The sequence below is a fragment of the Bombyx mandarina genome, chromosome 21 (assembly GCF_030267445.1).
Source record: "Bombyx mandarina strain Sakado chromosome 21, ASM3026744v2".
Classification (NCBI taxonomy): Eukaryota; Metazoa; Arthropoda; class Insecta; order Lepidoptera; family Bombycidae; genus Bombyx; species Bombyx mandarina.
In genome coordinates, this window is record NC_143227.1 from 11,078,070 (window position 1) to 11,100,877 (window position 22,808).

Here is a 22,808-nt window from a genome sequence, read left to right on the forward strand (position 1 = left end):
AAACAATCTATTGTTGTTTACTACATATTAACTGCCACTGTTTGTGGATGCGCGAAAGAGATAACGAGATGCTCGTACTCTTTCTTATGTAGCATTAAAATATTTCTTACGTCATATTACAACTAAGCTGTCACTAATAAATTCTACTCCTTTGAAGAGTATTATAAGTGGTAAGAAGCGAGCTTAAGTCAAGACGAGAGTTATCTTCGAACAAACCGATGTCAGGGTAACGACACATGTTATATGGAAAACTAACGGGTGGCCCATAAGTCCTTTGATATGAAAAAAAATTTATTAAAATAAAACTAATTACATTATGAATTAAATTTTTATTTACATAAAAAGCTTAAAAAACGGGAATTATTTTTTGAAAATAACATCTCCTAAATGTAATCCGTTGCGATCACGGCACTCTTGCAAACGACGTCTAAAATTGTCGATGACTGCGCGGCACGTCACTGCTGAAATGCTTGTCATTTCTCTGCGGATGTTTTCTTTTAGGGCCTCAATTGACCGCGGGTTTGTGTCGTATACTTTAGCCTTAAGGTAGCCCCACAAAAAAAAATCCATCGGGGTCAGATCTGGACTACGTGGAGGCCAGGAAATGTCTCCTCTCTTAGAGATAACTTTGCCAGGAAAAAGTTGACGGATAACGGGCATAGCAGTGTTAGAGGTGTGAGAAGTGGCCCCATCCTGTTGAAACCACGTCTTGGCATTAAAGCCTGAAAAGTTTTGCAATTCTGGTATGAAAAACTCTTCGATCATAGCCACATATCGCTCCGACGTAACAGTAACTGCGCGCCCTCTGCCATCCTCAAAGAAGTATGGCCCTAGGATACCATGGGCTGACATAGCGGCCCAAACAGTCACTTTCGGACTATGTAAGGGCTTCTGATGCTTAAGTTTTGGATTGATGGGGCTCCAATAGCGGCAATTTTGTTTACTAACATGCCCGTTAAGATGGAAATGAGCCTCGTCAGAGAACATTATGTTATTGAAGGAAGTAAACCGATTCAACATTTCATTCGCATAATTTTGTCTTTGAATACCGTCAGTTTCCTTTAATTCTTGAACCAACTGAATTTTGTAAGGGTGCATATGTAAATCTTTCTTCAAAATCCGTTGTAACGATGTCCTGGATACGTTTAATGCTCTGGCGCGCTTACGAGTTGACTGTGTCGGATTTTCGCGAATAGACTGTGTCACTGTGTCTATGTTTTGTTCCGTTCGTGACATCCTTGGGCGACCCAACCGCGGTTTATCTAACGTCGAACCGGTCTCCTCGAACTTAGCAACCCAGTTCTTAATCGTTTGAAAAGTTGGAGTGTCGTCAAAGTTGTGTAAACCTTTGTGTTCTCGAAATTTACGCCGCGCAACGGTTGCCGAATTGTCGTTTTTATAAAACTCGCGCACACAAAACGCACGGTCCGCTCCGGTAAAACGCTCCATCGCGACTAAATTCCCAGAAACCGAAGTTACTCCCCCCGCTTCCCCTGCACCGCTCACGCGCGCCCTGTTCGTTTTATTCAAATTTTACTTTTCAAAGGACTTATGGGCCACCCTGTATTATATACAAGTTTACAACAAAACAAATAGAAAGTTTTTCTTTTTAAAAGCAAACTTATGAATGTACATTAAATCAAACTGTTTACACACAAGAGGCTGAATTCATAAATATAAATCTAGGGTAGTATTTATTAATGATCTAGATATATCTAGAAACCGACAGATCTAGACACCGAATCATTAAAATTATGTTTCCAAAATTACTTTTCTTAGATTTTTTTTGACCACCGTGACCACGAAAGCTGTACATAAACAATAAAAGGAAAATCATAAAGGTAAGCTTATACCGTAAAAGTATTGTATATAGTTCTAATTTTTTCTCACGATAACCGAAGAACATGCCAAGTTCGTTAGAGAGCTTTTAAATTTAGTTTGGTGGACTTGATAAAAACATCTACTTTAATCCTAGAAGCACTTAATTTAGCTGTTTCATTCACTGTCTGTACTACAATGTAGGGGAGATTTGACTAACAAACTTGCAGGATGGTGATAACAAGCAAGTTATGCATAAAGTGCTTTATAATATGGACGTTATAAAGATATAGACGCCGGCGGAAGATCGATAGTGTAAAGCCGCTTTCAGACTACGCTATAATATAATAAATATCATATAGTATAAAGCTCATAGCACAACAAATCAAATCAAATCAAAAAAATTTTTAATCAACATAAATGAAAGCACATGCTTGTTGAAGAAAAAGAACTACCGCCAATTCACAAAAACGAGCCTCAGTCTTGAGCAATCTTTTAACAGAAAATTGTTTGTAATATAGGGAAATTAAATAGCTTACAGAGAATTACAGCTTTTTATTTTAAAAAACTGTTTTCTCTCTGCATGAAAAGATCTTATCGATTAGAATGCTGAACACAATCAAACATTCTTTAATATCTCATAAGTACTACCGGGAATTTCAGCGATTCTAAACGATAAGAATCTATATCTATACTAATATTATAAAGAGGAAAGATTTGTTTGTTTGTTTGTTTCGAATAGGCTCCGAAACTACTGGACCGATTTGAAAAATTCTTTTTCCATTAGAAGCCGACATTGTCCCTGATGAACATAGGCTACTTTTTTTAAAAAAAAAATTATTTTATTTTTTTGGTTTCATGTGTGTTTTAATGTTTCCGAAGCGAAGCGAGGGCGGGTCGCTAGTTTTTCATAAAGAGAGTTATTAAAAATATTAAAATTACTAAAAAAGCCACCTGGTGGGGGTAGGGAGACTAATAATCGACCGTAGCGACGCCTGCTGGACCGGGCTTTAACTAAAGCAAAAATAAAAATGAGAGTTGCGCATCTATCTCGAATATATTAAGTGTATAATCTATGGTCCTGAGAGAACTGGCAAGAAACTCAGCGGGCATGTTTTTTTTTTTAATATTACTATTATTATCTTCTTAATTTTTTTTTTAAATATTCATTTTTACAATAGCTATTATAACGTAACAATTATTGCAATATTGAAATGCCCGGAGCGAGCAACTCATTCCCAACAATGTCGCACACCATAATATATTGTTATGGACACGTTCACACTGTACTGTACTATATATTACTGGCTAAGTATAGTCTACCATACTATATGGCACTATAGTATAGCGTAGTCTGAAAGCAGCTTTAGGCAATATTGAATAGATAACCTTTCTAACCTTCGTTACTTTTCTGTTCTTTTTTTAATTTTTGTAATTTATGATCGGAATAAATTATAATGATTATTATTATACTCGTGTACTCATAAAATTGCCGCATTGTGGATTTCAATAAATTATGTGAAACTGTTTAAAGATAATAACAATTTATTTCAACTAGAGGTCCCGCAGTAGTCGAAATTGGACTTGTTTTATACTTCTATAGTCACAAATTTCGCCAAGACTACACTGTAAAAAATATTAACAAAGACAAACGATATTTAATCTATTCTCAATTTGACAACAAACGACAAGAACAAAAGTTTGACAATAAATAGTATGCATGCGTGTGTACATCAAATACATGGTATGGAGTGTGTGTAATATTTTCTTTATTGATTTAATGTATCTTTTATGCATTATTTAAAATAAATATTAGCATTGTGCACTTCTTCTCCATATTCTCTATAAGTGTGGAAAATTTCACACTCCTCCGTCCGCGCAATTTTCGTAAAAAGGGATACAAAGTTTTTCCTTCACGTATTAATATATAGATAATCTTATTACATTAAATGAAACATAAGAAACGTCGCTATAATTAGTACGCAGTTACTTCTGTTTACGCGTCAGTAATTGTTGATGTGGTTGAAACATTATCCTGTTGTGTGTACGTTATTATTATATTTATATAAATATATATGTTATTTTATTATTATAACAGTTTTCTAAATTAAGAACGAGGAAAACTGTGCAAAGTTTCTAAAAGCAAATTATACTTGGTTAAATGTTACTAGTGAAGTCTTTTTCAATGAGAATCGTGCAATCGTGTGGCCACTTCAATTCTAAAATGAGCTACAAACATCTCATCGCAATACATGTGTTGTTAGAGTATCTTGCGAAAAGCCGGCGAAACAAACCCAGCGGTTTTATTTTCATAGTTTTATTATTATTAATAAAATACAGTGCAACCTCTTTATATAGCAAATCGGAAGGGGGCAAGTAAATATTCGTTATATCAAGTAATTCGGTAAACTGAGGTGTTTTATATTAAGGTTAGGTTAGTCTACCATTTGTTATAAGGAGGTAAATAAAATAGTTTTATTCGCCTCAACATTACGTACTCATTCTGTTATAGCGAACAACTACTAATAAATGATAACACATTTTTTATCAAATTACTGTATGTATGTATTTTCTATTTAAAAACAATTACATTGGTTACAATTTTTCTCAAATCTGTCGAGACTGATTCACATACTATGGGATTAGGGTCATATTAAGGGTCACAGTTACTGGTGGTAGGACCTCTTCTAAGTCCGCACGGGTAAGTACCATAACCCTGCCTGTTTCTGTCGTGAAGCAGTAATGGGTTTCGGTTTGAAGGCCGGGGCAGCTGTTGTAACTATACTGAGACCTTACAACTTATATCTCAAGGTGGGTGGCGCATTTACGTTGTAGATGTCTATGGGCTCCAGTAACCACTTAACATCAGGTGGGCTGTGAATTCGTCCACCCATCTAAGGAATACAAAAATAAAAAAATTGGTGAGAACGTTATATAAAGGTTTTGGGTTGACAAAATTCGTTAATTGGAGATATTTACATCTTTTTTGATACCTAGTTGAAAATTCTTTATAAAGAGGTTGTTCGCAAGAAATCTTCGCAATGTAAATGTATACTTTACATTGACTCTTATGGACAATTCAAGGGGATAAAGAAGAATTTGTTAAATCGGGGACGTCGTTATATTGAGGTTCATTATATGAAGGTTGCCCATACCCGATCCTGTAGACCGAATGGTAAGCAGTCGACGTCGCTCTAAACACGTCATTACGGATCCTCACGATCCATTAACGGTGCTTTTTAGGTACTACAAGCACCGGTCACCGTCCTCATTGAACCCGTCGCTTGCGACGAAGGGCTCAACGAGTGAATTATCCTATAGACACAGCCCACTGAGTTTCTCGCCGGATCTTTTCAATGGGCCGCCTTTCCATTCCGGTGGTAGATTCTGCGAAGCACTGCACTTGCTAGGGCCAATGTTAGTCCCGCTTAGAGCCCCGTCGGCAGTCAAGGAGAAGCTGAAATAGCCTCTCAAGGCTATCAGCATAGGTAGGGGGGAAAAAAGAAAAAATAATAAGGTTGCACTGTATTCAATAGCATTACTTTTATGCGCTCTGAAGCAGACACACTGGTCCTATTAAGTAATTCATTTCGCGTATACATTTATGGTAATCACGACCAAATAAACATAACCATTTTGATATGTTATGAAGATAAGCTTAAGTTTGTTTACCCTAATAGGCGTGCAACTGTTTCGGAGGTTAGGTTAGGAACAGATTAGTAAACATAATGTATAATGAACCAGTTAAATATTTATTTATACTTAGATAAAACTGATAACATATCGGTGCACATTCAATATTGAAATGTGCGTCTACCATAATAATGTTGAATGACGATCCTTTTATCTGAATTTGTCATGTCAATTGAATTGTCAACTTCATGCAATTCGTTACGCATAAAATTAAATCTAAAAAAATATGTACTTAAATCGACATAATAATAATAATAAATGGGAATAATAATAATAAAGGATTTGCGCGAGTCTGCTCGTCTTTCCTGCGCGGGGGTGGCCTTCGTCATCGGCAGGATCCGACGGTTGGGTCTGGAGGTGGCGCTTGATAAATCCCAGGCCCTGTTGTTTCACGGGGCCCGGAGAGCGCCGCCTCAGGGGGCCCACCTCGTGATCGGAGGCGTTCGCGTCGAGATCGAGGCAACCGGGTTGCGGTACCTCGGTCTCGTACTGGACGGTCGTTGGAGCTTCCGCGCTCACTTTGAAAGATTAGGTCCCCGACTGATGGCGGCTGCCGGCTCGCTGAGTCGGCTGTTGCCGAACGTCGGGGGGCCTGACGTGGTAGTGCGCCGCCTCTACACGGGGGTGGTGCGGTCGATGGCACTGTACGGGGCTCCCGTGTGGTGCCACGCCCTGATCCGTGACAACGTTGCGGCGTTGCGACGTCCGCAACGCGCGATTGCGGTCAGGGCGGTTCGTGGATACCGCACCGTCTCGTTTGAGGCGGCGTGCGTGCTAGCTGGGACGCCTCCCTGGGACCTAGAAGCGGAGGCGCTCGCTGCGGATTACGCGTGGCGATGCGATCTCCGCTCCAGGGGGGAGCCGCGTCCCGGCGCGGCAGAAGTTCGAGCGCGGAAACTTCAATCTCGGCGTGCCGTGCTCGAGGCGTGGTCTCGCCGCCTGGCGGACCCCGCCTACGGGCGACGGACTGTCGAGGCGATCCGCCCGGTCCTCTCGGACTGGGTGAATCGCGACCGAGGACGTCTCACCTTCCGAGCGACGCAGGTGCTCACGGAACACGGCTGTTTCGGTCGCTACCCGCACCTCGTCGCCCGGAGGGAGCCGACGCCGAAGTGCCACCACTGCAGTGGCTGCAACGAGGACACGGCGGAGCACACGCTCGCGTACTGCACCGCTTTCGCGGAGCAGCGCCGCGTCCTCGTTGCAAAAATAGGACCGGACTTGTCGCTTCTGACCGTCGTGGCTACGATGCTTGGCAGCGACGAGTCCTGGCAGGCGATGCTCGACTTCTGCGAGTCCACCATCTCGCAGAAGGAGGCGGCGGAACGGGAGAGGGAGAGCTCTTCTTCCCTCTCGGCGCCGTGCCGCCGACGTCGAGCCGGGGTTCGGAGGAGGGCGTTTGTCCAGCTCCAGCCCCTATGAGGAAGCAGTCTCCTCCCGGTGATGGTCACGGGGCGACCTAAGGGGGTTGAGGCTGCGCCGCACGCTACCGTCACTCTAGCGCGCTGGCACCAGGAGGACGGGACGGCGCGTCGGCGGCTGCGGACTGCGATGCGGTCCGCATTTTCGTCGTCGCTGTCGTCGCCGAACATACTGTTGAAGAGCAACCCGGTCGGCGGTGTATCGCGTTCCGACCCGGCAGGCTGGTTCTGGCCCAGCGGGGTATCCCGGAACACCAGCGGCACCGCCCGGGCGGCCTGGTAGGGCCGCCGTACCGCGGAGACCGACGTCGTTGGTCGTCGACTATCGCCTCGACGACCCGTCGGTCGGGCATCCTCGGGGTGGCGCCGCGTGTCTGGTTGTAGTGTTGACCGCGGGAACCCCCTTCTCTGAACGGGTTCTGACCCCGGACGGAGATCGGACGTCGGGTGTAAGAGTGCAGGGGAGTCGTTTAGTGGGTGGGCCCTAAAATCCTTGGGCCCGCGATCTGCTCTCAACACCTGCAGATCGTTGAGTCTCACATACCCCGCGCGCCCCCTAGGCGCGGGGACCTCGTAGGAGGTTCGGCCCCCGGCTCGAAAAAAAAAAAAAAAAAAAAGGAACAGATTAGTAAACATAATGTATAATGAACCAGTTAAATATTTATTTATACTTAGATAAAACTGATAACATATCGGTGCACATTCAATATTGAAATGTGCGTCTACCATAATAATGTTGAATGACGATCCTTTTATCTGAATTTGTCATGTCAATTGAATTGTCAACTTCATGCAATTCGTTACGCATAAAATTAAATCTAAAAAAATATGTACTTAAATCGACATAATAATAATAATAATAAATGGGAACAAATCACGTACTGTCATCTGGCCTCAATTTAGAATAAACAAAAACACCCAGACAAAGAGCAAGCAAAGCTGTTCGGGAATCGAACCCACGACCCTCAGCGCCACAGTCAGGAGCGCTAACTACAGCACCACCGAGTCAGTCAACGAAAAACGATACGTTACAATAACCCTCAGACACAGCCCACTAAGTTTCGCGCCGGATCTTCTCAGTGGGTCGCGTTCCGATCCGGTGGTAGATGCGAAGCACGGCTCTTGCTAGGGTTCGTGTTAGCAACGCCGTCAAGTTTGAGCTCCGTGAGCTCACCTACTAGTTAAGGTTACGCTGAAATAGCCTATCGAGGCTCTCAGCTAGGTAGAAAAAAAAAGAAAAAAAAGCTACAATAAACATATTCATTATTTAAATATTTTCACGCACCTGATCGAGTAGTTTAGCGGCATGCTCGTCCAAGACCAGGGCACGCGCGCTGCTGTTCCCTCCGACCCTCGACAGGAACTTCTTCTGGGCGCGGAGGGAGATGTCGCGAGCGCACCACGCGCCGCCCTCCGTTGCTGAAACATAACAAATGACAAATGATAAGCCCATGAATAATACAACTACTACTACTGCGCTGGCGCTATAACCCTGAAGTGGGTTTTGCTAACACCAATAAACTTTGCCATTCATCCCGGCGCTGCGCAGCTCCTTGCCGGTCCGACACCTGGAGCTCACGTAAATTTCCTTCCACAGCGTCAAACCAGCGGTACTTGGGCCTCTCTGCGGGGCGGGGACCCTCCCGGTACACTCGCGTACAGTATCCAGCGATAAATATTGCACATCGTCCGTGGGAAAGAGACGGTTCGTTTTTGCTTCGTAGAGCGTTATATCTGTCGCACTAATTGACATTTAGTCTCCATAGATACCGGATCGTTGGTGTTTCGTCGCACACAGGTAACGCTCTACAACAAAAAGAAAATTAGACAGACGACTGTCTCTTTCTAAATATCGATGTGCAATATTTATTGCCTGGTACTGTACACCTGTTTCACAGCGTTTTGGTGAATTAAAATTTCTGGGGGAAATGAAGGGACGGAGGCCCGAATAGCTTGGGTATGTAGTGAGTATGGAGCAGGATCGGGCTGTGAAACTATGAATAATGCTAGCACTAAATCTAGAATAGCAGAAAGTGACGTTTTTAATGTCAATGGTTGTTTTCTAACGTTGATACAGTAAGTTTTTTTTTTTATTGCTTAGATGGGTGAACGAGCTCACAGCCCACCTGGTGTTAAGTGGTTACTGGAGCCCATAGACATCTACAACGCAAATGCGCCACCCACCTTGAGACATAAGTTCTAAGGTCTCTGGTATAGTTACAACGGCTGCCCCACCCTTCAAACCGAAACGCATTACTGCTTCACGGCAGAAATAAGCAGGGTGGTGGTGCCTACCCGCGCGAACTCTCAAGAGGTCCTACCACCAGTAATTACGCAAATTATAAGTATAGAACAAAGGCTTGGTTATACGTGTGAGAGAGAATATACCTTATATCACTATACGGCTCCAATAATATCAATGTATTCTGTTTTTTGTTTTTGTAAAACCTAGTCTTTTTTGCACGTTCATAGTCGATTGCTATGCAAATGCTGTGTCATGCTTAACATATTTAAACACTAAATTTCTTTACTACATACGACTCACGACCAAGACTACAACAAAGCAAGAAATATGTTTAATACGTAATGTTTTGAAACTATACTAGAAAAGACGATATTTTAGTGTAAAACAGATGCAAAAGACACATGTTGGATTATTTTTCTTGTAATCAATTCATTTATTATATTATTTTATATATAATACTGTATTGTTTTGAATTATATCTAGGTATATTTATTTCACAACGGTAGATCAAATACATGGAAGGACTACCCTCGCTATGCCAAAATAAGGACTTATTAAAAGGACAAGTGTTTACTTTAGTAATTGAGTAATGTAAGCTTATTTTTTATTTATTGCTTGGATGGGTGGACGAGCTCACAGCCCACCTGATGTTAAGTGGTCACTGAAGCCGATAAACATCTACAACGTAAATGCGCCACCCACCTTGAGATATAAGTTCTAAGGTCTCAGTATAGTTACAACGGCTAACGGCTACTAACGGCTTTTGCTAGTAGTACCCTATCCTTATTCCAAAGCAGTCCTCTTTTACGCAGTCCCGGTTAGCGACACAATAAAAACACATATTCTATTCAAATGCGGAAAAAAAACACATCGAACACCGCCTAATATAGACTTAGATATACCTAGAATTCGCAATGAACTGAAATACCTTAACGAGTAACCGAACCGGCACATAAAGCATTCAATACAGGATGGTCGAATTGATGACGACAATATTTTTCCGTATTAGGTCTCTGTGCGAAGCGAACTGAATTGATATAGCTAAAATTAAATGCTGTTTAATTAAAGTTAGCTTGGGAAAATAGACTTCTGAACTATCGTATGCTGTACGGAAAGGGTTTGATTTTTTTTTATTGCTTAGATGGGTGGACGAGCTAACAGCCCACCTGGTGTTAAGTGGTTACTGGAGCCCATATACATCTACAACGTTTTGAAGTCGTCGTGGCCTAAAGGATAAGACGTTCGGTGCATTCGTTGTTGCGATGCACCGGTGTTCGAATCTCGCAGGCGGGTACCAATTTTTCGAATGAAATACGTACTTAACAAATGTTCACGATTGACTTCCACGGTGAAGGAATAACATCGTGTAATAAAAATCAAACCCGCAAAATTATAATTTGCGTAATCACTGGTGGTAGGACCTATTGTGAGTCCGCACGGGTAGGTACCACCGCCCTGCCTATTTCTGCCGTGAAGCAGTAATGCGTTTCGGTTTGAAGGGTGGGGTAGCCGTTGTAACTATACTGAGACCTTAGAACTTATATCTCAAGGTGGGTGGCGCATTTACGTTGTAGATGTCTATGGGCTCCAGTAACCACTTAACACCAGGTGGGCTGTGAGCTCGTCCACCCATCTAAGCAATAAAAAAAAAACGTAAATGCGCCACCCACCTTGAGATATAAGTTCTAAGATCTCAGTATAGTTACAACGGCTGCGCCACCCTTCAGAACGAAACGCATTACTGCTTCACGGCAGAAATAGGCGGGGTGGTCGTACCTACCCGCGTGGTCTCACAGGAGGTCCTACCACCAGTAATTACGCAAATTAAAATTGGCGGGTTTTTATTTTTATTACACGATGTTATTCCTTCATCGTGGATGATGACCGCGGTACGCTAGTTTATTACTCGGAGAACGTCGCTACCCATTTTCCGGTGAATCCCTTTTACGAGAGGGAGTGTTGTAAACAAACAGAGACACAGGTAGCACACAGTCGCTCGACACATTCACGACACGTACAATGTATTCAATTTTTAGTAATGTTTTCCAAATTATTGTCTGAATAATTGTAAATAGACATGCTTTAATAAAAACCGACTTCAAATAATAAAAATAAAAAAGATATTCCAAAACAAATTACTTAATATACACTAAAAAAAATAATCATCGAAATCGGGTGGCGTGATATTGAGTTATTGAGTTATTCATCTATTTATCGCGCACGTACTTAATGCAAATTTAAGACTTATATTGTTTCCTCATAAATACCATTATCAGAACTAGACTAAATTGAAATGGGACTACACAGGAAGCGTCAGCTTTCTAATAAAATAAGAATCATCAAAATCAATTCACCCAGTCAAAAGTTATGAGGTACCAAATATAAAAAAAACATACTGTCAAATTGAGAACCTCCTCCTTTTTTGAAGTCGGTTAAAAATATAAAAATCTTAGCTTAAGAATCTAAATTCACAGATTTAAAAAAAACCGGCTTTTCTTAGCCACACGTAGTCAGTGCCATGTTTTGTTGTTGTTTACATTGATGTCAACTTTATTAATGGCGTCTGATCTCGTTTCTGTGGGATTCGCATAGTGTACGATTTTCTTGGGACATTAAAAAATTCCATAAATATAGTAAACTAAGAATATATGTAGCATTCTAAAAATTGTACCTGAAGCTGCAACCTACGGTGAAGAAAAAACAAAAACAGTAATAATTATTGGAGCATCAGATCAGATATCGAAGACTTCAACTGTCCATATTGTAATTGATTGTATGTACATATATGCGATCATTAAAAAAGTGACTGATATGAAAAAAAAAAATTAATAATGTAAAAAGAAAGTTTTTTAGTTAGATTCAACATTGAGTTTCTGATGTTCTCTTTAATTCAGTTCTTCATTGTTGTCAATCGTTCTTGCTCAATTTAGCTTAGACTGAAGCAAAGCCAAGAAGTTCACGTAAGATAGCTAATTTAACCGACCTCAAAAAATGAGGTTTTCATTTCGACTATACTGTTTTATCTGTTTAATATCGCAATTTTTTTTTCGACGTAAACCGTTTCTGATGATTCTCTTTTATTTGTTGATAGAGTTCTTCTTGTGTGATCCTGTTTAAATTTTTATAGTTCTAACCAGTAGTTTTTGAGTTATTGAAAATCTATCTTTATACAAGTAAGTACATATAAGAACCTTAATGACTTATTGGCGGGAACGCGAGGAGCGAAGTTGTGTGATTTGTTTTATTTTGTCTATTTAGTGTTTCTTCGGGTTTAAGTGTGTAATAATAACCACCATTATTAACTGTTTAATGTCTGTGAAAGTGCACAAATGTGGGAAAATGAAACAAAGCCGCTGGACGTAACTTCTCGGGATCCTCCAAAAAGTCCACTGAAAAAATCTTAGTAAATGACCACCATTTTACTGAGATTATATTTCATTCCATTTCATTTCATTTCATTAAATTTCATCCCAGTTGATTAATGTTTCAAATTAATCATCTTCATATCATTTCACTCCATAATATAATTTTTCATAAAAATAAGAATATAAATTAAAATAAGACATGACTTAAAGGTCTCAGTTACCAGGTCATAAAATCCCTTAAAAAAAAAACCTTAATATCGTTATGACAAACGTGGCTTTATGCTAATTTAGAGTTGACGACGAACATGATAATACAGTGTAGAAATTTTTGTACATTTTACCTTTTTTTTTCACTTAAGTGGCCAAAGATATCGAATACCCGTGTAATTTTTTACATAGATGCTTCTTCGCTACTAATTATTATTAGTTTCAAAGTTTTCTGATATCTTTCGCTAAGTGGATGAAAGAATACAAAGCGTAACAATTTTTTTAGATGATTCGTACTTTAGTAACTCAATGACTTCATGATTATCTTTTTTATTGCTTAAATGGTTGGACGATTTCACGGCCCACTTGGTCTCAAGTGGTTACCGAAGCGCATAGACATCAACAAATGTCGCAGCCCACCTTGAGATATGAGTTCTAATCCTCATTTCTATATTACAATATCTGCCCCGCCCATCAAACCGAAACGAATTACTGCTTCACGGCAGAAATAGGCAGGATAGTGGTATCTATGCGTGCGGACCCACAAGACGTCCTACCAACAATATAATCAGTGCTGACACACAGAAGATTACGATCGCATAACACATAACGCAAAAACAGCTTTACAAGAAGAAAATTTAGAACTGCGTGCAAACTCGAGCGATTATCCTATAAAATTTTAAAGATCACCTATTATTCCAGTGCAATTCAGACATTGATTCATCATCATCTTAGGCCTTACAGGCCAGGATAGCCCTTAGCCTGGTCTATATGTCCAGACGGCTCTGTTCAGGGCTTTCTTCTTCCAGTTCTTGACAACTATAACTTTGAGGTCGTGCTCTAGGCCATCTAATCATCGGAGTTTGAGTCTGCCACGACTTCTGCGGCCTTCTGGTTTGCGATAGAGCAGTTGTCTTGGCATTCTGGTCTCCTGCATTCCAACTACATGTCGTGCCCATCGTAGGCGTCCAATTTTTATATATTCAGATATTGATTACATAAAGTTAATATTGTATAGTGCCTACAGTTGTAGTTTATTGCTTTACACCAGGGGAGCGGTGAGAACGGTGCGCATCTACCCTTTAGCATCAACAGAAATCTTAATAGACAATTAAATATTTTCCGCATTATCTAATTTAGTCAAATTTAACATTTTTAAAATCAGAGCGTATTATAAGCGCACATGGTTGAATTGACCAACCGATAAATAATTATTTTTGCTGCTATACAATCATATACGATAAATTCTCGAATAAAGCAACTTACGATGGTTTCAAATATATATGTACATATTTATAATACAGTAAAAGGTCTTCTTTATTCGCGGGATACATGTTCCGTGAATATGCCGCGAATACAGAAACCGTGACTATGGAAAAAGGCGTTTATAAAGAATATTCGGAATGACAAATTGGAATCATTTTTATAAATGTGTACGTATGTACCGATGTATAATATTAGATCCGCGAATAAAGAAATCTTTGGCCGCGAATATAGGAATTGGGTCGCATTTTTTTAATACGCGAATAATGAAAACGTGAAGGAACGAATAAGTATTATAGCTTTTACTATATTGTTTATTAATTCTTTATTCTCAAATGAGAATGCGTCAGCGGGAATGTCCACCGATGACTAAACAAGACATCAGCCCTACGCGTTCTCTGTACAGAATACAAAACGAGTTGGCTGAACTGAAATTGAAACTTTCCATTCGCAAGACACGAGCCAACTAAGGTAGCGTAGTCTATTGACTTGCTTAATTGATTAATGGCTCCGATAGATTCACTAGAAACAACTTTATTATTAAAATACTTTTGTTTCGAAGTGTTTCTGTATACTTACAGACGATTGATTAAGTCACTAAAGTGTAGGCTAAAAGGTACCACCACCCTGCCTATTTCAGCCGTGAAGCAGTAATGCGGTTCGGTTTGAAGGGTGGGGCAACCGTTATAACTATACTTGAGACCTTAGAACTTATATCTCAAAGTGGGTGGCGGCATTTACGTTGTAGATATCTATGGGCTCCATTAACCAGTTAACACCAGGTGGGCTGTGAGTTCGTCCACCCATCTAAGCAATAAATAAATAAAGTTAAAGATTAAAATTTTATTACACGACCTTATTCCTTAATCATAGAAGTCAATGTCAAGCACATGATAAGTAAGTAGTTCCTTAGAAATATTGGTACTTTTCTTGCTTGTGGGATTGGTGACAGCGGTGCGCACTTGCATTACTCAATGCGAATGGCTCTGTGTGCTTAGTGCGAGTTTTTTAACGTTCTCGATAGCGTAAAAGTTAATCCGGCTTTGTGTGCAGTTGGAACAGCGCCCCTAGCGGCAAACGTAGATAAACGATCCCATTCCATACAAATATGAGCTAACTTTTACGCTAACGAGAACGTTAAAAAACTCGCACTAAACACACTGATACCTTCCAAAGGACAATTAAATCGATGCTAAAACAAGGCCTGCCGTGTTAAAAAATTGGTCGACCAGGTAGCCGGTAGTTTGCTAAAATCAAATGAAACTACAACTTTGATAACTGTTGACTGTACAGATATTAATACTTTAGTGGAGTCATTCCACAATTTGTCAAATTAAATACGGCAAAAAACTTTTTTTGTAAATCTATACATATAAATAAAATTGGAGTGTCTGTTTGTGATATTGAAATAACCGCTTTTCACTACATGCATATGAATATACCTATATATACGGTACATACAGCAAAATAATATTTTATACAATTTTTGTCTGTCTGTCTGTTTGTTCCGGCTAATTTCTGGAACGGCTGGACAGATTTTGACGAAACTTTCACTGATGGGTAGCTAATGATATAAGGAGTAAGTTAGGCTACTTTTTTTAGACTAGCTTCGCCCCACCTTCGCTCAGCTGTCATTAATAAAATTTAATGTTTCCGAAGCGAAGCGATGGCGGATCGCTAGTAATTAAATAAAATAGGGCGGTAAAGTCTCATATCATGTTTTCCATTGACGCTATTTTCATATTCACCTTCGTTACATCAGTCGAAGGACGTTTGGGAAATCAGAACACTCTCCTCTCGTGTATAAATTTTCAGAGCGATCGGTCGGAAACGAATTGCGTAAAACGAGCCCTTTTGATCATCGGCAAGTCATCGGTCGACTTGTTTATGTTATTAACGGCTGTCTGCTAAGTGACATGGTCACTACACAGGGGGGTCGCGGGTTCGAATCCCGCCAAGGGAAGATATTTGTATGATAAATATAAATGTCTTTTCCAGGGTTATGGATGTCTATTAAATATATGTATGTGTATAATAAAGATCTTACATTTATATCCGTTATCTGGTACCTGTAACACAATTTCTTTACGAACTTATCACGGGACCAGTTAACGTGGCGTGATTGTTAGTAAATATTTATTTATTTATTATTATAAATCGAATTTAAGGAAATGTGTGTTTTCGTTGCGTTTAAGCATACTAGTGGTCGCCCGGTAGTCGAAATTCGACTATAATAAAATTATTAATTTAAATTATAAGTTTGAACATTATCATGGTTCTATTGTCAAATACTTTACTTCTATAATCACAGATTTCGCTGAGGCTACACTATAGACAAATAATATTAAGGAAATCAATATTATTCTATTCTAAACTTGACCACGGACTAACATTAAACAGAATATATAGTATATATGCGTGCGTGTGTGTGTGTGTCAAATACATGTTAGTGTGTGTAATATATTCTTTATTGGTTTAATGTATTTTTTATGCATTATATAGAAAAAATATTAGCATTGTGCACTCCGTCTCTATGTTCTCTATGAGTGTGGGAAGTTAAATACTCCTCCGTTCGCGCAATTTTCGTACAAAGGGATACAAAGTTTTTGCTTCACGTATTAATATACCTAGTCAGGTCATAAATTCTGTCCCATGTTTAATGTAAAATAATTGAAACAAGTTTATTCATTATGTAACCATTCATATACCAAAATGAACTTAACAAAACATAGATTCTTATGACACTAAAGTTTATTCAAAATGACCTCCGTGATTTTGAATACAGGCCTTCAATCTGCGCGGCCAGTCGTCTATCGCAGCACGAACGAGGTCCATGTCAATATCGGCGGCTGCCTTAATCAAGGATGTCTTGAGTGACTCCAAATTGGGATGTGGCTTTGAGCACGCCTTTTCCTCCAAGTGTTGCCATATCTTGTAATCTAACGGATTCAAATCTGGACTGGAGGAGGGCCAGTCTTCGTGCCGGATGAAGTCGATTTCACGCGCCGCCAACCAGTCTTGTGTGCTCTTCGCTCTATGAGCTGGCGCCGAATCTTGTTGGAATACCCATTGCCTGTTATTGAACATGCGCGGCATCTCTTCAGTCTCAGGTCCATTAGACAAGCATTCAAACGATGTCCTGTTTTTCTTCGATATGCCCGAAGCCCTAAGTCTTCATTTAACACCCTTTTCACCGTGGTTCTGCTTAACCCCATCTGAAGGGCCAACAGTTTTTGCTTACGTTTGGGATTTCTTTGAATTCGCGCCTTCACAGCTTTTATCATTGCTGGAGTCCTAACAGACCGAGGGCGACCACTTCTTGACCTGTCATCTACACTAGAGTCTTCATTGTATCGTTTGATGGTACGATAAACGAATCTTTTGGTTATATTCAAATTTTTCAGTATGTTAAAAATTTGAATTGGCGCGTAACCGCAACGATGCAACGCAATAACTGCAACACGGTCTTCTTTAAGCGTCCATTCCATATTTAAAAATGAGTAAAATTCTAAAAGTATACATTTTTATTTTCATGAACAATTCGAAATTCGAATTCAATAAACTTTTTTGTGGCCAGCATTCTAAAAGAAAAGTTTTTAGTGTGTGACAATACTTATGACCTGACTAGTTATATATTAGATATAGATTAGGAAGAAAATGACAAAAATTTTTTTTATGGTATAAAATAAAATCACTACCGACTTGTTTTTTCTTCCAAACAACGCAACTAATATTTATACGATTGTTCACTAATTGAAAGAGAGATAGATATACGAGGAACATTTGAGTATATACATTTTTTAAGCGCTTTGGATCGAAAAGACTATGGCGGTGTTCTATCAAAAAACTGTTTTCCTACGTTTACGTGGAGAACATTGGAAAAACCTTAAAGTGAATCCTACACAGACGTAACTGCAGGCTTAAAAATACTAAAGTAATAAATAAAGAATAAAATGGAGTTCGTTTTTTCACAGTGAAAACGCCTAAGACCATTATATGCGTTCCTCACTGTATTGAAAGTTCTTTGTAATTCCATTTCATAGAAAATACAAGGTCGAAGGTCAAGGTAACAATTCAATATGTATTTATGAAACAGCTATATTAACTCTATAGGAAGCCTAGTTTGACTATGAAATGTAAAACATTCATTCAAGTAATTTTTGTGTTTAAAACAATCCGATACAATGTTTGTAGCAAAACAATAAGTTAAGGGTCAAACTTATTTAATTTGTTTCATCGACGTAATTACAAGTCGGGCTCAATTAACCAATTTAAAATTGGTATAATTGGTTATTATTTTATTTAATAATTTATCCCACTACATTTAAGGCTCAATTTGCTTGGTGTTCCATTTGTGTTTCTATCTCAGTACTATTCGCAGTCAAACAATACTAAAAGCCATAATGTAATCTTTGTACTGTACCCATCGTAGACCTTGTCTATATTAGTGACTAGCTGACCCGGCAGACTTCGTAGTGCCTCAATCGATAAATAAAAGATCTAAACTTTTGTATAAAATAAACTTAAAACAAACAAAAGGAATCCGTCCGACGGGGGACACATCAAAGGGAAAACAAAATTGTACTGGTATTTTTATTGAATTCCGAGCATTTTCATATTTATGTACCTTTTAAACCTTCTCTGGACTTCCACAAATAATTCAAGACCAAAATTAGCCAAATCGGTCCAGCCGTTCTCGAGTTTTAGCGAGACTAACGAACGGCAATTCATTTTTATCTATATATTAATACGTGAAGCAAAAACTTTGTATCCCTTTTTACGAAAATTGCGCGGACGGAGGAGTATGAAATTTTCCACACTTATAGAGAATATAGAGAAGAAGTGCACAATGCTAATATTTTTTTAAAATAATGCATGAAAGATACATTAAATCAATAAAGAAAACATTACACACACTACATACCATGTATTTGACGCACACACGCATGCATACTATTTATTGTCAAACTTTTGTTCTTGACGTCTGTTGTCAAATAGAGAATAGATTAAATATTGTTTGTCTTTGTTAATATTTTTTATAGTGTAGTCTTGGCGAAATATGTGATTATAGAAGTATAAAATACAATCATAATAGTGTACAAACTTACAATTCCAATTAATTATAGTCGATTTTCGACTACTGCGGGACTTCTAGTATATATAGATATGAAGATCATATTCTGATGAGTGTTCTGCACAGATCATTAGTTAAATCATCAAATTCAAATTAACCGTGTCTGTTGCTCTAATTACGCTATTTGAATCTAGAAACGCAAAACATTTATGTACAAGATCAAATTTTAAAACAATCATTATCATTAACCTGTATGAGTCAGAGCATCAATTTACATACAACGTCAGCTAATATATCGAGTTTGGCCGGAATGAGATAACGGCGTATTACCGTGTAGCGTGCTGCCTTGAAGTTTGGAAGGACGCCAAATTGTACCAAAGCGGCCTCGGAGCTAGGGGCGCAATGTCAAGTTCCTAGGGTCGTGTCAATGATCTTGGATTTAGATTTCGATCGATCAACAATGGCCTAAATTGTTTTCATTTCAAGAAAGCCATTGTTATTACGTAATATTCCTAAACCTGTGAAATGGCCAATAATTTCGGGCATAGATGCAAGAAGTAATGCGTTTCGGTTTGAAGGGTGTGGCAGCCGCTGTGACTATACTGAGACCTTAGAACTATATCTCAAGGTGTGTGGCGCATTTACGTTGTAGATGTCTATGGGCTCCAGTAACCACTTAACACCAGGTGGGCTGTGAGCTCGTCCACACATGTAAGCAATAAAAAAAGCTGATTCAGATATTACGTTCAGATATTTTATTCTTATTTCCAATAGCCGCTTAATATTGGAGGAATCGTGCATTCGTCTTCTACTTCTACTTTCCTTTAATTTCTTTCAAATTTAGTGTATTCATTATCCGATGCTATAAAACTCGCCAACTTTCATTAATTACGTTAACTCGAGAGATGAAATAATTAAGAAAGTTCCCTCGTTGAAACGGTTAAAGAAAACTTTGTTTTGTAAAAAAAATAGATTAGCTACATTTCGTTGTTAATGCCTTTTTGTTGTCTTTGAAATTCTTTCGAGTATTTATTTATTAATGCAATGCCTTTAGAAACCTTCAGACGTGAGTTTGAAAACTGATTTAAGCTAGAGATTCAAGAGAGGCGTCCGCCGAAACACTTTACCCTCGGCTCATAACTTTCCGGTATGCTTACACAGGTACGTGACAAAATATCGGCTGTCTGGATACTCGCAGGGCGTGTAGAACAGTCTGTGGCTCTTTTATAGATCATCTCAAAGATGTTGAACTATTACGATTTATTATCAATAGTAAACGGGCTCAAGGTAGAATTTTTCCCGTAATATGGAATCCGTTTGGACATAAAGCCTTTTTTAATTATTTTTTTTATTGCCCTTGTAGGCAGACGAGCACACGGTCCACCTGATGGTGAGTAGTTACCGTCGCCCATGGACTTCAGCAATGCCAGGGGCAGAGCCAAGCCGCTGCCTACCGCTAAATATTTTTGGATATAGAGTTAGATAGAGATAGATAGTTTGGATATAGAGCCTACCCAAACCCCGTGGTACAGTATTCAGTATACCACCGACCAGACAAAAGCTACGATCAAATAAATCTGAATCTACGTTGCTACGTATACAATAAAAATCCTTAATGAAATTCTTAATAAGTCTAAAAAAATTTAGTCAGTTAAGAGTTCTTTCAAACTAAATTTATAAATTACTCTTTCTAAACGGCATCGCTATTGGCGATGTAGATAATAAATCGATGTACAGTATTTAACAAGTGTCTATACAACGATAGTTTAAAATCAGGTGTATCTGCATTATTAAAATGGTATAGACTAATAAGTTACACGGACCGTTTGAGTGAAAGTTCATTGTGAAATTTCGTTTTTCATTATCATCTCTGTAATTATTTTAGTGCTATTATCACGAGAGCGGAACATGAAACACATTAATTAAAATCGACCTACACTAACTAGACATAAGGATCACATATATTAAGGAAATCAAACTTCGATGAGCCCTTTGCACAAAAAAAACTGTTAATTTTTGTGGCAAAATTTGATATTATTCATAGATTATAAGGAAACATAGCATTTATGTTTTAAATATGTATGTACAATTAAAAACAGTTTTACGATTTAATACTGCGTTTTTATTGTCGTCACATTATTTCCGAATTTCCGAATACTTTACGGTTTTCTTTACGGAATACTTTACCTAAAGTGTGTAAGTTAATTTAAGAGGTGTCCACGTCGTCCACGTGGTACGAGGTCGTTAGACGTAAAAATAGGTTTAATTATGTCCACTATTCGCGAAAATGTAAGAAAATATTATGGTAATTGTGAATCGGTTAATGAAACCGTTTCTGTATAGTCTCAATTTGCAATAATGATGCGGGAATTCTCATTAGCAAAGTGAGCTTGTGCAAAGAATCAACGTCAGATGTCTACCGAGTTATATTATTACTAGTGATCAGAGTAGGTAGATTGATTTTATATACTTGCGTCAAGATATTATAATATGGACATGCCATTTTATACATAATGTGCGGGAAGTACCGGAAAAAGTTCCGGGATTAGAACTATGTTGAATAAAATAAAATAAAAAACATACAGATAGGCTAACAAAATCTTTTTTATTAATACAATGAACAATTATTTTTAATTAAACAAAAACAAATAAATTATTTTTATCCTCATAGGATACAATTTCTATATTTAAAAATGTTAGCATTATGCTTTAAAAAAAGGCCTAAAACATACTTACATAAGAAAATTATTAATATTGTATACCTGTATACAAATAACTCAGAGAAAAAAACATTTAGAGAGCAAAACTAGAAAGACCTTCAGAAATGTCAACAACTTTAAATACCGTTAGATAGATCAAGTTGCCTGGACTTCATCATGCAGTGTGCCCCTGGCATTTCTGATGTCCATGAGCGACGGTGATGACTTACCGTCAACGCGGCGTATGATCGTGTGCCCAATAAATTTCCTTCTCCTTTCTACGGATTTTTCCTAAGGCTTGGATGTCTCATTTCATTTCCAAACGTGGTTTGAAAAATGTCTTTAGCTTCGACATACCTGATTATTATGGACCGCAAGTTAGTTTTCATTCGATAGTAATAAAACATTTATTTTAATGAGCAAGTGTGACTAAGGTCGCTTTAGGCAGGCCGCTATTTCTCTGTTGAAATGGTTTCGCTTCCCCGAATTTAGGACGATATAAATCAAACAAATAAAACTTTAACAACACAAACTACCCCAAACAAATATTTACAAACGGCGCACCGGTCTTTATTTAATACCGTTTATCGTAATGTTTTTATAATATTTTATAATCCAGTAGCCAAACAAACAAGCATATTTTTGTTAAGTTTAAATTTCCATATTATGTTTTTCGCATTGTGGAATGAGAAGAAATCGCTTTAGGGTTTAAGTTCGTCAACATTGTGTTTCCTGAGAATTTTTTTAGCTTTTTCATTAATAAAACACATAAATGCTAAGTTGTGAAGTTCGGGGTGGCGTGGAGATTTGCTCTCCGTTCGAAATGCCTTGTCCCCAAATCTGGCTCAGTATGCTTAGTGCGAGTTTTTTAACGTTCTCGATAGCGTAAAAGTTAACTCAAATTTGTATGGAGTTGGAACGTTTGCCTACGTTTGTCGCTAGGGGCGCTCTTCCAACTTTATACAAATTTCAGTTAACATTGATCAGTTCTGCGGACGCGAGTTCTTGAGCTCCATGGACTTT

The 22,808-nt window shown here is 38.7% G+C and overlaps 1 protein-coding gene across 2 annotated transcripts in view; it reads right to left on the minus strand.

Moving 5' to 3' along the window:
- The window catches only part of sigmar (Tumor necrosis factor alpha-induced protein 8-like protein sigmar), a 93,791-nt gene that overhangs the window by 5,806 nt on the left and 65,177 nt on the right, over positions 1 to 22,808 (minus strand). For both annotated transcript variants that reach the window (XM_089736451.1, XM_089736452.1), the window contains one exon: positions 8,218 to 8,351. In XM_089736451.1, the coding sequence (XP_089592577.1) occupies positions 8,218 to 8,351 (134 nt within the window). The remainder of the gene's footprint in view (positions 1 to 8,217; positions 8,352 to 22,808) is intronic.